Source organism: Peromyscus californicus, unplaced genomic scaffold (genome assembly GCF_007827085.1).
Source record: "Peromyscus californicus insignis strain IS unplaced genomic scaffold, ASM782708v3 Scaffold_9__1_contigs__length_137607984, whole genome shotgun sequence".
Taxonomy (NCBI): domain Eukaryota; kingdom Metazoa; phylum Chordata; class Mammalia; order Rodentia; family Cricetidae; genus Peromyscus; species Peromyscus californicus.
In genome coordinates, this window is record NW_026294617.1 from 8,354,179 (window position 1) to 8,371,177 (window position 16,999).

The window sequence follows — 16,999 nt, forward strand, 5'->3', positions numbered from 1 at the left end:
AAAGGCATATGATTCCCAAGTACTGGGATTAAAGTTGTGTGCCACCACTGTCTGGCTCTGTTTCTCTCCTAGACGGAATCAATCTCATGTAGTCCAAGCTGACTTTGAACTCACAGAGATCAGATCTCTGCCTCCCAAGTGCTAGGATTAAAGGTGTGTGCCACCACCAGCAGGCTTTATGTTTAATCTAGTGGCTTGTTCTGTCCTCTGATCTTCAGGCAAATTTTATTAGGGTACACAACGTTTCATCACACATGGCGGTATTTACAGTACTCATTCTGCTTTATGTTTTTATTTTATTCTTTTATGAAACTTTCTGTTTCCTGTTTTTTCCATTAAAATAGATTGCCCATAAACATTCCATTTATATTCATTTATATGGGGACCATTACAGATACTATGCACCATCAGCGTGTATTTCCGTATTTAGAGATGATACTATTTATAATCTTGAGACAAGACGAAAGTCTTGTTTTGCTTTTTTTCTCCTTTCTCTTTTACTATCATATTATCATTGTCTGTAGTTGCTCTTTCTCTTTAATGCTTGAATCAGCATGATGAGGAATTAAAAGATATGGGTTGACAAGATGGCTCAGTGGGTAAAGGTCCTTGTCACCAAGCCCCATGACCCTGAGTTTAATCCTGGGTCCCCCATGGTAGAAGATGAGAACCAAATACTTCAAGCTGCCCCCTGACCTCTACATGTACACTATGACCCACACATATACACATACATATAAGTAACACATATAATTGAAATTTTTTAAATTTTTGATTTTTATTTTTGTGTAACAGGGAGGATTTGGCTACAAATAACTAAACCAACACATGTTTCAAAAACAGGAACAATATAATCCACAAAAAGAAATTCAGACAGGTTGTTCCAGGTGGGTGAACTGAGTGGATCTGTGACATCACACAAAGGCCCAGTGCTCTGCATTTTTGTTTGTTTGTTTGTTTGTTTTCTTAAGCTCTGTCCTGCTGGGAAAAAGACTTCTGTAAGTTCAATGACAATATCTTCATACAACCCTGTCTGAGGATAACACATTAGTTCTCCCTCGGGCAAATCAAATGTCTCGAAACAATAGCACATTTTATCTTTTGTGCTTTTGCATTATCAGGGGTTTGGGAGCAGGCTGGCAGGCTGGCTACAGCTCAGGGTCTTTCCTGAGACTTGCCATGAGAATGAACGGTGAGTGCCAACACCTTTGGCCTTGACTCAGGGTGGAGGTCAAGTTCAAGATGATGCATTCACATGGCTAGCAAAATGCATGAGTGTCAGCAGGGTACGGTGGCCAGCTTCCTCTAGAACAGTGTGGGTCACTGGGGGTGATTTCTATTCATCAGGGGACCCTCTATGTTTTTTGGTTCTCACAATTGGGAAGGTGCCACTGATTTTTACTGGGTCAGATAAACAATTCTGGTGACTCTCCCGTACTGTCCAGGAAAGCCTCCTCCCACAACACACAACACCAGGCCCCAAATGTCAGCAGTGCTAACGCTGAGAAACTGTGTTACAGAACAAGTAATTTGAGAACAAGCTAAAAGTTGGGCATATCTTTTATTTCCTGGCTTTGGAAGGCTTCTATGGTCTGTCTTGGAAGGATTCATGGGAAAGTGTGACTAATAGGAGACTCGGAGCACTGGGAGCCATCTTGGGGTGGATACCACCACAGCAAGCTTCTCTTGAGTGTCAGTTACCTTCCCTTGTTCTCCCCATGTGCTCTCTTGTCATTTTGTCTTTAAAAAGATTTATTCATTTTTATTTTATCTATGTAGATGTTTTGCCTGCATTCATGTCTTTGTACCACAAGCAAGCATGTCTGGTGTCCCCAAGGGGAGAAAAGGACATTGGATCCCCTGGAACTGGAGTTACAGACTGTTGTTAGTTGCCATGGAGATGCTGGGGTCCTCTGGAAGAGCAGTCAGCGCTCTTAAACTCTGGTCCATCTCTTCAGATTCTTGCTATAATTTTCCAAGAGGAAACCATCCCTATGACTCCCCACAGGCTTCACCTCTCCTTATCCAGTGTTCTGGGATAAGCATATGTTTAGATCAAACATAAAGAGAGAGAATAGTCTTTCTGGGTTGAGCTTGGGTCTTTGGAGCTGGGGAGAGCTTGTAAAAACATTGAGAGTAAATTTTCAAAATCAGTTTATCAATAATGAAGGAAGAGAAGAGTTTTGAGTGGGCAACAGAGTTGTCTGGATTAGGGTAGCTCAGTGGTAGAGCAATTGTCTAGGATGTGTGATGCTCCAGGTTCCTTTATGAGCCACTTCCCAAGTTTCCTTGTGTTGCTGTGATAAAATACCCTGGAAACAAGCAACTTAGGGGAAAAATGGTTTATTTTAGCTCACAGTTCCAGAGTATAGTAAAGAGGCCACAGCAGTAGAGCTTGAAGCAGCTGGACATGTCATATTCATAGTTAAGAGCAGATAGAGATGAATGCAACCATGTTTACTTATGCTTACAAAATTCAGAATTCTCTGTCACCCTTAATGGACTAACTAGATCTTTCTACATTTATTAAGGGAATAAAAACATTCCTTACAGGCATGACTAAAGGTCAAACTGATCTAGGCATCTATCATTTAGTCTCTCTCTCTCTCTCTCTCTCTCTCTCTCTCTCTCTCTCTCTCTCTCTCACACACACACACACACACACACACACACACACACACACACACACACATACACCACACATGCACACACTCATATACACACATACATACACATGTGTTGCTTTTCTTATCCCTGTCTTTTGTATCACATATCTTTTTTAAAGATCTTTTTTTGTTCTCTTTGGTGGAACACATTTTCTAACAGTAACTTCAAGAATGATCATTTTCCTAGTTAATTTCAGCTATGAACTTGACACAGCCCAGAGTAAATCTAAGGGAGTTTCAGCTGAAGGGTAGCCTGGGTCATATTGGGCTATGGGTGTATCTGTAGGGAGTGTGTGTGTGTGTGTGTGTGTGTGTGTGTGTGTGTGTGATTGATTGGTATGAGAGGGCTCTGGCCACAGTGAGTGCCACCATTCCTAGGCAGCTAACCTGGGCTGTATAAGAAAGTTAAATGAGCAAACTAAAGGGAGCAAGGCAGTCAGCAGCATTCCTCCATGGTCTCTGCTTGATCTCCCTTAGTGATGGACTGTTATCTGGAAGTATAAAATGAAAAATATCTTTCCCTCCCCAAGTCACTTTTGGTCGTAGTGTTTATCACAGAAAGGCAAAGCAGACTGGAAGAGTTAGTCCTCTGAATCCTTATCCACCTGAAAATGCCACCTGTTTTGTGCTCCCAGTCAAGTAGAGTTAGGTAAAGCATTATAGTTTAAAGCATCTCCCTTAGGACCCCTGGCTCTGGCTACCTCCGTGCTGGTGAGAAGTAGACGGCCCAGTTAGCAGTCCTGTGGCTTTCATGCTCTGGAATTCTACAATGATGTGTTTGAGGGTGACATTCTGTTATGCTTTTTGTTGGGTACCAAGCAAGAACTTTCAAACAAAGACACTGGAACGACTTCTACTGTGTTTTACTCTTTATTTCCTTCCGTATCTGACACACATCTCCTGTTAGATGCATATTGGAACTTCTGGATGTGTCTCCATGTTGCTTAGGCTTTCTGCTGTTGCAACAACGGCAAAACAAAAGCAAATGGACAGACAACCTGGGCCTGCTCTCCTGTCAATCATATACAGACAACCTGGGCCTACTCTCCTGTCATATACAGACAACCTGGGCCTGCTCTCCTGTCATATACAGACAACCTGGGCCTACTCTCCTGTCATATACAGACAACCTGGGCCTACTCTCCTGTCATATACAGACAACCTGGGCTTACTCTCCTGTCATATACGTTTAGCCCTCCCTTAGTGTCAGTGTCACATGGTGGTGAAGAGCCTGAGTTCAAACCCTGGCCCAGCCTCTTATGATTGTGCTGCTCTGGGTAAAATTAAACCTCTCTGTTCTTCTGTTAGTCTCATGCAAAATCAATATGCTAATAATATTGGCTACTTCGTTAGGCAATAAGTATTAAATATGTAAATACCTGAATGTTTTCTCAGTCCATTTTGACTACCAAAATAAACTGCCTCAGAGTAGGTCATTTTAGATACAACAGAAATGTATTGCTTATGTGCAAAGGCCGGAAAGTCCAAAACAAGGCACCAGCACTAGAGTCTGTTAAAACTGCTCCTAGAGAGGATGTCTTTGTGTCCTCAAGGGCACAAGGGCACTGCTGACATTCACAGGGCTCTGCCTTCATGTTCTCATCACTTTCCAAGGGCACTGACTCTTCACACCATCACTGTTGAGCTCATTCTTCAACATTTAATATTAAGGGTTCCACAAATATTCAGACCACAGCAAATGCTTAGAAGAATATGTATGATTTATTATATTGATAATGAAATTATTATCTTAATCCACACAATTTTATTAACAATTACTTTTTCAATCTACTATGTTTTTATCTCAATATAGTCTTTTAAACATTTTTTAGGTGTTTGTGTGTGTGTGCATGTGAAGCACAGAGGTCAACATGGGATGCATTTCTCAATCACTCTCCACCTGATTTTTTGAGCCAGGGTCTTTCCTTGCTCCTGGTGTTTGCTGATTCAGCTAGACTAACTGGCCAGTGCGTCCCAGAGATGCACTTCCCCAGCACTGGGACTGCGGTATGTTGCTGCAGTAGGCCGTTTGCATGTGGGTACTAGAATTCAAATGCATGTTCTCAGGTTCCTGCAGCAAGCAGTGCATGTAACTAGAGTTTTCCTGCCTGGCCCACGGTCAGGGCAAATCTCTCTCACCTGCCAGTCCCACAGCCACTCAGACCCGACCAAGTAAACACAGAGACTTATATTGGTTACAAACTGTATGGCCGTGGCAGGCTTCTTGCTAACTGTTCTTACAGCTTAAATTAATCCATTTCTATAAATCTATACCTTGCCACGTGGCTCGTGGCTTACCGGCATCTTCACATGCTGCTTGTCCTGGTGGCGGCTGGCAGTGTCTCTCTGACTCAGCCTTCCACTTCCCAGCTTTATTCTCCTCCTTGTCCCGCCTACACTTCCTGCCTAGCCAATGGTCAATCAGTGTTTTATTTATTGACTAATCAGCAACACACTTGACATACAGACCATCCCACAGCACTTCCCCTTTTCTTTTTTCTTTCTTTCTTTTTTTTTTTTTTTTAGTGCACCAGTTGGGCCATCTTCCTAGCACCCATAAAACATGATTAAATAATCCTCAAATTAGTTTTGCAAAAACATCATGTTTTATGAATGCACATCCTGGATTATGCCTGGATTTAAAAGTGCACATTATAAGACTTTCTTGGTGTATTATCTTGGGTCTTGATTCAGTTTGCAGATTGAAGGCAGTGTCTTTCTTCTCTAGTAATATATTCCTGTGAACCATTGGTGACTGGGAGGTTGCCCACGTGTGCTCATCCTTGTGTTCAGAACTCTCACTTGCTTATATGTGGTGCTGTTCTGATTGTTTGCTTTGCTGTGTGTGGTAGAAAGAGAACTCTACAGGGCTTGGGGGACGCAGGCAGGTTGGGGTGGACTTGTGTGTCCCTGTTTCTTCCAGTAATTGGGACCAGCACCCAGAGCCAGCTTGCCTCGCTGGTCTGAGCACCTATGCTCAGCGCTGAAGCCGAGGGAGGAGTGTGCGCTGCTGGGTCCCCTGCTATCACTGTGTGTCTGGAATAATCTCATCCTTGACTGCCTACAAGCTTGCTTGTCTCTGTGCGGGGAGGGAGGGCTTCATGTGACCCAGGCTCTTCAGGGCCTCATATGCTTTTTCACAGAATGATCTCCATGAACGGATCAGTGAATCAATGTTGTCCCTGGTCACTCACCACAATAGTCATGCCTGTCCATGGAGCCTCAGTCTACCCAAATCTCACTCATACAGATGGCTGCTTCACAGCCATCCAGTCTTGCTGACTGAGGTCATCCAGACAGTGCTCTGGATAAGTGGCCAGTTGATGCTGCTTGTTTTAGAATCTTAATGTATGTTTAAAAATATTTTTCTGAGCTAGACATGATGGCTCAGCACTTGGGAGGACCAAGAGTTCAAGGTCATCTTCAGCTATGTAGTGAGTTAGGAGCAAACCTGGGCTACATTTGCAACCCTACACATGTTATTTCTGATTTCCACATTGTGATTTGAGTTGGCACATGATGTGTTACCAAGCAACACTGAACGTAACAGGGAGAAGATGACCTCCTTTGACTTCTCTCTTTTTGAAATACAACAATATTTCAAATATGTAAACATAACAAAAACAATACAATGAATGCCCATCACTTGCAATCCATATTTAACAATTCCAAGCATCTAACAGTACTTGCTTCAGCTTTTAAAAACAAATCAAGCCTGGTAGCTACCACCGTGCTTCCGTGCCTTCCACCATTTCCTCTTCCTCCTCCTCACTGGCCAGTTGGTCTGTGTCCTTCCCGCCTGGGCTGTTGTTATCCCATGTTACTCCACAGATAAACAGCAGCCCGGCGTGCTTTCCGGGCTCTTCACGTAGGCCTGAATGGCTCCCCCAGTCCCTCAGACCTGTCAGGAGTAAATGGCGCCTGGTCAGATGCTGACGCCCGTGTCACTTGCTTTCCCCTGCCCGTTATCATGCCGTATCTAAAACCGTCTTAGTTGCTGGCCCCTCGCTCCATGCTTCTTGTCTGCCTTTGTGAGGCGGGGCTTTCATGTTACCCAGGCTGTTCTGGAAGAAACCCAGAGTCTGGAGGAAGATATAGTCAACCAAGACGTAATGGTAGAGATTTCATTTCCATTTTATTTAATTGCATGATTTCCTTTCTATAAGAGCAGGTATGTTTAGTGTTATGGAGTATTCACCAGAGAAGACAGCTTGGACACGGGTTAAGCCAATAGAAAGTCTTTATTATCCAGCCAGCAACTACACTGGGTGTTCAGGATCCCAGTATAGCCCTAAGCCTTTCTTGGGGTGAGATTTTAAGCATACTCACACACACATACACACACACACACACACACACACACACACACACACACACACACCAAAAAACAAAAAAACAAAAACAAAAAACCAAACACAAACAAACAAAAAACCATGTCCTGGGTTGACACACCTCAGTTAGCAAGAATAGTTAGCCAGAAGCAGAACTACAGAAGGCCACAAGCAAGGTTAGTCCATTTAGAGACTATCTTGATGGACTATGGACTTTGATGGATCAGGTCTTTGCTTTGGTTTTAGTGGGTGATGCTGTCTACGTGCTGAGTTATACAGCCTGAGTGGTACTTCCACCATGGAGTGGCTTATGCTGAGGTCTGGGGACTTCTTTTTACAGTAGTGATTTATGCTTTCTTTTAAATTAGACAAAAGGAAAAAAACTGTTGATAAGAGCACATGCATTCAGACGGAAAGAAATGAGGACATTTATGCTGAAACAGCTGAAATCTTTAGGCACCTGGCCTAAAGAAGGGAGTTTGATGTTCCTTTATAGGGCACGCAGAGCTCCGCCCAATCCCACCTCAGTTTTCACCTGGTCCCAAGATGTACCACCCTTCCCCTGCATGGCTTCCTCCCCCTCACTGTCCCTTACTCTCTAGGGTGCATTGCTGATCTCTCTTTAAGTAGCCAACACTCCTGCCTAAGCCTCACTCTAGGGCTTCCACTCGGCTCAGAGGCAGGGCTTCCTCAGGAGCAACCACAACACTACGTACTATTCTGAACCAATTCTACACACCAAAGGAGAATTTTGTGCCAGTTATTAGGGTGAGGGGAAAAGATCTTTTTTTGGTGATGTTTCATATAACTCTGTATTAATTTTCCACAGGAAAAAGTGTCTCCTATTTTCAAGTTTGAAGTTTTAAACATCATCCTCCTTAGGAATTTCAGTACCTAATCTGAAATGGTTTTCTTTCACCTGGAGACATGTTACCTGCTGTCTCGAAGGGTGAGAATAAAAAGGTAACACACAAGGGAAACAGCGGTGGGAAAGATGGCTTTTAGCCCATTCCTTCACAGTGGCTCAAGGTTCGGCACCCAGTACATGAGCTGAATGACTTCATTAGGGAATTCAAAGTCAAATAGATCCCTTTAAATATTTTAAAACACTAAAAAATACTCAGCATATAACCTTTAGAGGCACAGCTCCCACACCACTGCTGACATTTGTATGCTATGGGAACAGCCTTCTTAGTGTCATGGTACAGTTCTACCAAGCATGGATTCACCAGAGTGAGTCCAGGACAAAACAGGCCCGCAAACCCCAGCTGCATTAGCAGGTTCGTTCATTCGTTCACTTGACATATTCTGAAGCCCGTATTTAGTTCACACGTCATGATCTAAGAAGTAGCAGCAGCCCGGGTGTTGGTGTACACTTGTAATCTGAGTACTTGGGAGGTGTTTGCAGGAGAATGAGTTCAAGGCCATCCTCGGCTCCATAGTGAATTAGAAGCCATCCTGAAGTACATGAGGTCTGGTCTCATAACCAAACCAAGCTAATCAACCAATAAAATAAATCAAAAGAGCCTCTTCCCCCACCCCAAAGAAAACAAAACAGAAAGCCGAGTCAAAACCAAAACCCGCAATGCACTTGTCCTCTGTCTCAGATGTGAAAGGAACATTCTCTGAGCTATTGATGGATTGAAGGGAATGCGAAGAGTTCAGTATTAATGTTTTCTTCAAATGTATTTTGTGGGGCCAACCCAGGAGAGAGGAAGGTCTGCGCGGGGGTTGGGGAAGTGACTTCACACTTTTGATAACAGAAAGTCCTGTTATCACTGCAAACATCTAGCTATTGAGTGAAAAAGCGGGCGAAGTCAAATCGCTCTCACGTCACGTCTTACTCTCCCCAAGCCAAACTTTCTCCGTCAATCCCGGTAGGTCACTGGGGAAAAGCCGCAGAGAAGGAAACGCTGGCTTCGGCGGCAGTGTGTCGCCCAATTAATGTTGGTCTGGGAGTCACCTGAAGCCTTCGAGCTACTGCACCCAGGGAGCAAGCTTGCTTTTCAATTCGGTCATTTCCATGGGGAATTGCGGCACGCGCAGGTCCTGGGTGTGGCGATGTCGAGATGGAGCTCACATCTCCAGGCTTTCCACCTTCTGGCCAATCTACACAGCTGAGAGAACTACGGATGATACGGGCCTGCCTTCCTGCAACTCGGGAACCGCAAACGACCGCGACCCCGTGGCCACTGCCCGGTGCCAAAGCCAGGCTGCGCGCTCCGAGCGTGTGAGCTTCTCCCCAACCGGCTCTGCGCCGGGAGGCGGATCCCCTTCCCTGCGCACAAGTCCTTATATGCACCGGTTGCACCGGCCCGCCTTTACTCCAGCCCCACAAATAATTAATGGGGGACGGAGGACGCTGCTGTCTTTTCCCGCTGCCTCTCCTCACCACCCTTTTCACCCTTAGTGCATCTGAACCCAGTCAAGAAACCCCAAGATGCGATCGAAGGGCCATTTTGGTGCATTGCACAAATTGGACACATTAAAAAATAGCCTTCGGGTCCCTGCACAGTGAGGTTCAAGATCTGCTTTTCCGATTCAGCACTATTAACCCGCAAAAGCTGGGGCGGAAAGGGTGCGCGCCCCTCCCCCACCCTGGCTAGTGCAAAGGGACCCGGTCAGGAAGCGCGGCCTCTCCCCAGTCGGAGACCACGCCTCCTCCCCCCCACTCCTCCCAGGAAGCGGTGATAGACAGTTCTGTGTGGTTCTCCACCCCCAACCCCCCCAGCTGAGTGGAGGAGTTGATATGTCTCATTATAACAGCCAATGCAGCCGCCATCCACGCACAAGCAAAGAAGCATGTCCCATTTAAATACACCCACGCAGCCCCAGCGCCCTTAGCCGATCAGGGCGCGCAGCCCACACGCACCGCGGCTCCCGGCTTGGAGATCCGCGCAGGTCGGGCTCCGGGATCCCGCGGATCGACGCTCTCGGAAGATCGGGATCGGACTCTTGTGGGGCCCGGGTGGGCAGGGGAGGCTGGGCCCCGGGCCTCTCTGGCGGACAGCCGCATGAGGACGCGAGCGAAATAGACCAGGGTGGAATTGCCAAGGCAGACGCTTCGGGGTGGTTTGGTCCATTTCTCCCGCGAAGAGTCGACATGGCGAGCGACTCCCCAGCTCGCAGCCTGGATGAAATCGATCTCTCCGCCCTGAGGGTGAGCAGAACGTGTTTTTTCCTTTCTTTCCAATGGTCTGGGGCTGGGCGAGGGAACGTCCCCTGGCTTCCTGTCCTGATTCCGGGGCAGCGGATGGGGTTCTAGGCTGAGCCTCTACCCCTACAGCAGGGGCTGGGCTGCCCTTGTGCTCCTCGGCTCTTCCCGGGCTCCGCAAGGAAGCTGGTGGAGCTTATGTCAGTTTCGTCTTCGGTCGGTGTAAGAGAATTACATGAAAGGCGTGTGTGTGTGTGTGTGTGTGTGTGTGTGTGTGTGTGTGTGTGTGTGTGTGTGCATCCGAGCAACCGTCTCGTGCCAAGGCGCGAGACCCGACTGCTCCTGGATGCAAAAAGAATCTCCTCAAGAATAAAGGAACTGGCCCCTCAGGGGTTCCAGCTACCTGCAAGGTGCCATCGTGAGCCTAGCTGTCCCCACCAGCCGACCCTGCCGCTCCAAGGGACAATAATTGCTGTTCTGGGCAGGTCTGGTAGATGGCAACTGGCTCACCTCCCGGGTTCTGCCTCCCGTGCGAGGGCTCAGGCTCAGCGCTTCCCTAAACGCCAGTGTGCACTCACCTTTATCTGCGGTTTGAACTCAGCCCTGCCTATGCCTTTCTAACTCGGTGACTGTGACCTTTCAGTTTTATGGCTGAACTTCAGCAGGTGAAAGGGACGCTTTAGCTGCTTCTCCCCACCACACCGGAACTCCCTGGAGAGACTGTGTGTGCGTGTGCGTGGTGTGTGTGTGTGTGTGTGTGTGTGTGTGTGTGTGTGTGTGTCTCCCAGGTCTGTGACCAGTCCTTTGTAGAACACCTTCCCTTCCCCCAGCTCCGCTGCTTTGCCTTTACCTTCTCCTGAAACACCTCAGACGTCGTTCCATTGTATTGAATAAGACTTTAGTGATATAGAATCCATTTTGCTGTTGTTTGGAGATCATACTGCCAGGAATCCCACTGCAGCCTCGACGCTTCCCCACCCCCACCCCTAATCCCAGCACACTCCTTCGGGGAAGGGAGCCCAGCGTTCTTGCCATTTTAATTAGATGCTGCCTGCCAGGAAGGGGGTAAGGAGGGGTGGTGGCGGTGGCAGCATTCGGGATCTGAGGAAGATTGGACACCCTCTCCCGAACTAAAAATAAAATAAAGAGCAAATGCATATGCTTGATGCCCCGAGGGTAGGTGAGACTGAAGGCTGGTAGCTCACCGACTGCCAGGATGGGTGGAAGTTCAGTGGTCCTCCGGAACACACTGTTAGACTGATGCTCAGTCTTGGGGCTGTTTACCTGTGTCTCTTGCCCTTACCTCTTTCTCTACAGACATTTATAAATGCTACCTACCTACCTGTCTGATCGAAGTGGTACTTTTTCTTCAGGCTCTGCCCACACCTTGAATCCTTGGCCCTTTCCTTATCTTTTGGTCCAGAGAGACAAGGATTCAGAGAGGCAGTGCTCAGGTTGAGAACTGACTGCCCTTTGAAACGGGCTGCGGTGATAGCGGCAGCAAAAGCTCATTCATGCATGATTACAGTAAGCTGTCTGTTTCTCTAGAGACCGCCCGGAAGGCAGGCCACATCCAGAACCAGTGGGCAGCCCAGTGTGGGGGTTGGGAGCAGAGTGGGTGCTTTGGGCAAGTAAGTGTATGTGTGGCTCCCTCTTACCCACTGTGCTCTCTTTTACTCTCCTTCTGGCTGGGAGTTGCTGTGGGTGAGTTAATCAGGTGGACCAGTGGCCCAGACTTGGGGAAGAAGGAGTGGCTAAGAGGTAGACCTGAACAATGAGCCAGGCTTGTGATTTAGCTGAGCCAGAATCATAGCATCATTCTCCCTGACGTGATTTTTAAATTGGGGGGGGATTGGCTCCTGTGGGCAAGATTCTCTAAGATGCCAAGCACAGAAGCTGTCACCACACTCGGGGAGACCTGTGCCCTGCAATCTGTGTGTGGAGCAGGTATCTTTGCATGATTCCCTGGGATCCCTCTTTGTCACCCAGGAAGCTCAATGAACTCTCTGCCTGCACTGGGGTATGCAAAGAGCTAGGACTACAGCTCCTGGGGAGTCTGGGGAGCTGCTGCTGGAAGACTTATGCAGTTGGGCAGACACTTGTACTCAGCAGGCCTGAGAGCTTCAGGCAGTCTTGTGGTGGAGGAGGCCTGCAGATAGGTTTGTCTCCCAGGGCTAGTGGGTGGGCCACACACATCAGAGTGTAGATGGTGGCTGTCTCCCCAGATTTGGAGACCTTGATTCCTAAGCTTGCAGTAAAACCTGTAAGCGAGCACCTCCTGAGGAAAAGCCTGACCCCTGAAATGCAGGCAAGGTCAGTGAGTCAGCCTGTCAGCCCCTCCATGTTCCCGTGGCTCTTTAATGTATACAATCAATGCTCTTTGTAAACCCTGCGCTTGGGGGTTTAAAAGCAGCTCCTGTCTAGAGAGGCCTTTCCCCTTCTGACTTTGGGGACTCATTGTTCTCAGGCAGTGATCCCAGACTGGGCCCCGTCTAAAATTCCCCCAAATAAGAACAATGCATAATTCAAACCAGAGCAGCCAGTATCCCTATCACTTAACTCATGTAAGATTTGGGTGTTTGGGTTTTGTTGTTGTTGTTTGTTTGTTTTGTTTTGTGCGTGTGAAATGATGTGGGATCTTTCATTAGAAAACAGATCATCAGAATTCAACTTATTGAGTCCTCATCTCAGAGTTCATGAAGCTCAACTGAATCTTGGGTGTTGGGTAGAGATGGGTTCATAGATGAACGCTGGAAAAGAACTGGCCATTCCTCTCATGTGTCATCCGGGAGACTGAAGCCCAGAGAGGGGAAGTCTGTTGCCCAAGGTCACACAGCCAAAGGGGAGATAAAGCATCTGGAGGAGAGAATCTATGGTTCCTGACTCCTCAGTCTTCTCTCTAAGAGACATCATCTGTAGCTGAAAAGGAAATCAGTGACATGTCTTCTGCTTGGGGGTTGGGGGAGGGGGAAGCCAAGATAAGTCATTGGACCAGGGTCAAGGAATTTTTTTTTTTTTTCATAGAAGTGGACAACCTGGTAGAAGCAGAGAACTTATCAATGCAAGTGAGCAGAGCTATTAGGCACCTTTGGAATTTATCCTGTCCTGCCTTCTTTCAGTCCCTTCTTTGCGGGCAAATGGCGATCTAAATCATGTAGCACAGACGGTTGCCCTGCACAGATAGCCCCTCAGTAACCCATCTCCATCTGAACATGTCCCAGGGGTCCGTCCAGACATGCACATTATTCAGATGCCTCTGTGTGTGAGGTTTCTGGTGTTCATGCATGCTTTGTACGATCACTGTAGATGCGGATATTACATACAGTATTATGGACATAAACTGTCTATGTGGGTGTATGAAAATGTGTGTACATGCACTCTGACTACTGCAAACAATCCCCTATTCAGACCTGGGCTTGAGTCATGCCTGCTTGAGACATCCTTGGATTAGAAGATGAAATTATCCACCATGATGCGCGACTGCCTGTGAGGGGAGCTCAGCCAGAAAGCTTTGTGAAGATTATCATGTTTCTGGACTGGAGCACACTGGCTCTCCTCAGCTTGGCCCATGGTGTCAGACATTCAAGGTCAGGTGCTGATCCTGTACTTCCAGCTTGGAGCAGGACGCAGACACACTTTTCGGTTCGAACAGCGTGAGATGACTTACACCCACCTTTCTCCACCCCCTTGCCTTTCTGGCTTGGCCGTTCTCTGTCGTATTCCTCTCCTTCTCCCCTTATGTGTGTGCAGTGTAAGCATATGTGAGTTGGTACATGCATGTGCACAGGTGTCATGCATGTGTGTGTGCATGTGAATGCAGAGGCCACAGGTCAAGGTCGGGTGACATCCTCTAGTTTTCTGTACCTTTTTTTTTTTCAGTTAATTTTTTATGTATTCATGCATGCCAGTGCACCAAGTGCCTCAGAGGAGGCCAAAGGTGGATGTCTGATCCATAGAACTGGAATTAGAGATGGTTGTGAGTTGCCATGTGAGAATCACACCCAGGTCCTCCAAAGAGCTGTCGTCTCCCTTTCTACTCTCACTCGACCTGCAGCCTACTGATTGGGCAAGACTAGCTTGTCCCTAAGCCCCAGGAACCTTCCTATTTCCACCCTGCCTCCATGTCCATCACTGCCACAGACAGGTTTTTTTTTTTGTGTGTCGCTGCTGGGGATCCAAACTCAGGTCCTCATGCTTGTGTGGGAAGCACTTGACCAACTGAGTTGTCTCAGACCCTAACCATTTCTTCCTCCATCAAAACCCAAATTAAAAAATTGATCTCATTTGGAAAGCTTGCATGCATCTCTTGACTGCAGACTTCATACTTGTGTTATAAGGGGTGTGAGGTTCTCTTTTTGTCTCCTCACAAGAGGTTTGTTAAGGGCCATAGAGTCATTTGAATTTAGATGCCTCATTAGTTAAATAAATGACTGGATGACGGATGAATGAAGGGGTGAGTATATGCATGAATGAATGCATGAGTGAATGAGGTGGAATGATCACAAGTGTCCGGATTCTCTGTGCACATCCTATAAGTTCTGTGATTTGGGGCATGCCACTTAAGTGTCAGCAGCACAAAGATGGAAGGACAGCTGTTTGTCTTCATCCCCCTGGGGTCTAAAGTCAAAGACTCTATGGCAGAGCATTTAAATCACAAGGCAGCAAACAGATGTGTCATTAGATAGAACTTTATGGGAAACTCCAACTCACCAACATTTGATCCCAGTGACTGCGCCTGGTAGAAGATGCAGAAGGATGCTCTTTGTTTGTTTTTTGAGATGGGTTATTAAGATACAGCCAAGGATGGTGTGAAACTCACTCTGTAGCCTAGACTGGCCTTGAACTGTGAATACTCCTGCCTTACCTCCTGAGTGTTGGGATTACAGGCGTGTGCCCACCGTGTCTGGCTTAGAAGGCACATCATTTGAGTGTGTGAATGTGCATATGTGTCCATGCCTGTGGAGGCCAGAGGTTGATAACAGGTTTCTTCCTCAACTGTTCTTCATTGAAGATGCCTCTTTTCAATAGCATTGAAACAGACTAGCTTATGTGCTCACGTAGCCTTGTACACTTTTCTTGGGTCCTCAGTTGAGCTTGGTTCTAGGATAGACATCCATTCTAGAGGAAAAAGGACACCCAGAAGCCTTTTAAAGATTACTATGTTTCTAGACTAGTATCATTCATCAGCCTTATTCTCGAAAGCACTTTCTCTTTCTTGTCTTTTTGTATGGATGACCCATTATTCAAATGCAAACACTATATCATGTCTTTTCATAGTTTTTCTTTTTCAGAGAGAATGGAATGGAGTGGACACTTAAAAGATGATACATTAATAGCCCTGTGCTTAAAACCTGGTCAGGTGTCTCTTAGGTCTTAAAGAATTCTTGACACATTATTAATTCATTGCCCCAGAGCACTTAATTAAGTTTGGTCTACAATAGGATTTTGGTAAAGTTGCGTGGACTGAGAAGGGTATCTTAGGTTGGCAGGGCACAGCAGTTCCCCTCTAGATGACTTTGTTGTTCCTCCCAGACTGTGAAATATACTTTCTTTGCAATGACATGGCCTCCTAATAAGATAGGTTGTAGCAAGGGCTGGAGAGATGGCTCAGTGGTTACGAGCACTGGTTGCTCTTCCAGAGTATCCGGGTTCAATTCCGAGCACCCACATTGCAGCTCACAACTGTCTGTAACTCCAGTTCCAGGGAACCTGACACCCTCACACAGACATACATGCAGTCAAAACACCAATGAACATAAAAAAAAAGACAGGACGCAGCAATAGTTAGCAGAACATCAGTGAAATAGGCGTAACATTTTTAGTACTCATTATTAACCGAAGTAACCTTTAATACAAAGTCTAATACAAGTCTTGGTTTGCTGTTTGCACAATTGTCTACTTAGGAGGTCATGGGAAATTTCATTGATGAAAGCACTTCAGAAGCTGTTCCTACATCAAGTATCCCCTCCCCCTATCTCTAAGGCTCCCTGAAAGCTCATCACTCTGAGTCTTGCTGGTTGGCCCTTTCTACCTTCTGCTCCGAATGAATCCATACCCTCCCTGCTTTGACACCGCTCCTCTTTCAGGGGAGCAGTCTTCCTGGGCTGCTGCGATGGAATCCTGGCCATCGTGCCCACCTGAGTGAGGCATTCTTTATGCTTCTGACAGAAGTTGGGATAACTGGAGTCTAAGAGATGCTTGAATGTCACATTGCTGCTTCCATCCTGGGGGGCAGGGTGTAGTTCTTTTAGAGGGAAATCTAAGCTAGTTTGTTAGCATTATGCTGAGAACTTCAAGAACATCTCCATGATATTTTTTAATTGAATGTTCTTCTGTGCATATAAATGTGAAGTTCCTATGGGGGAAGCTTGTGGACCTGTGGGACGGTTTCTCCCATTCTGATTAGAAGTTTGCTACCTTTAGAAAAAGATAATCCTCTCAACCTCTTCCTACTTGTCCAGCCTGAGCCCAGTTGTCCCAACATACCCTGAATCCTGAAAACATACTTTCCCTCCACTCCAAGCATCAATATTCTTCCTGAACATCTGTTGTTTGATCGATTGTCTTCGCTCTTCTCTGTGGCTCGTGGAATGGCTCTTCCCTGGGTAACACTCATGACCAGACCCACCTCCTGTGTCTCCAGCCCAGCCTTCCCCTGACCAGCCTCATGATGGCAGCCATATCTGTCTTTTAAAGCATGGTTTCTTTCTGGTCACTTCTTTTTTAATCAGGCCTTCCTTGACTTCCTAGCCTATGGACCAAAGTCCACACTTCACCACGGTCTAAACTAGTTGCCATTCAGCTGGTCTACCATCATGCTCTTTCATTATAACAGCCAGCTTCCTACC

At 46.6% G+C, this 16,999-nt stretch overlaps 1 protein-coding gene and 1 long non-coding RNA gene across 7 annotated transcripts in view; one reads left to right on the forward strand and one right to left on the reverse strand.

The window, feature by feature from the left end:
• Window positions 1-753: 753 nt before the first annotated feature.
• LOC128105561 (uncharacterized) lies at window positions 754-9,983 on the reverse strand. Its single transcript, XR_008216366.1, has 2 exons — window positions 9,870-9,983; window positions 754-978 (listed from the first exon to the last, which is right to left on the reverse strand). It is a non-coding gene; the product is annotated as an uncharacterized LOC128105561 (long non-coding RNA).
• The window catches only part of Tnik (TRAF2 and NCK interacting kinase), a 419,460-nt gene continuing 409,125 nt past the window's right edge, over window positions 6,665-16,999 (forward strand). For 2 of the 6 annotated variants that reach the window (XM_052730805.1, XM_052730807.1), the window contains exon 1: window positions 6,665-10,157. In XM_052730805.1, coding sequence (XP_052586765.1) covers window positions 10,101-10,157 — 57 coding nt within the window. In that variant the 5' untranslated portion in view covers window positions 6,665-10,100. The remainder of the gene's footprint in view (window positions 10,158-16,999) is intronic. The other 4 variants (XM_052730801.1, XM_052730806.1, XM_052730804.1 and 1 more) reach the window with 3 other exon arrangements.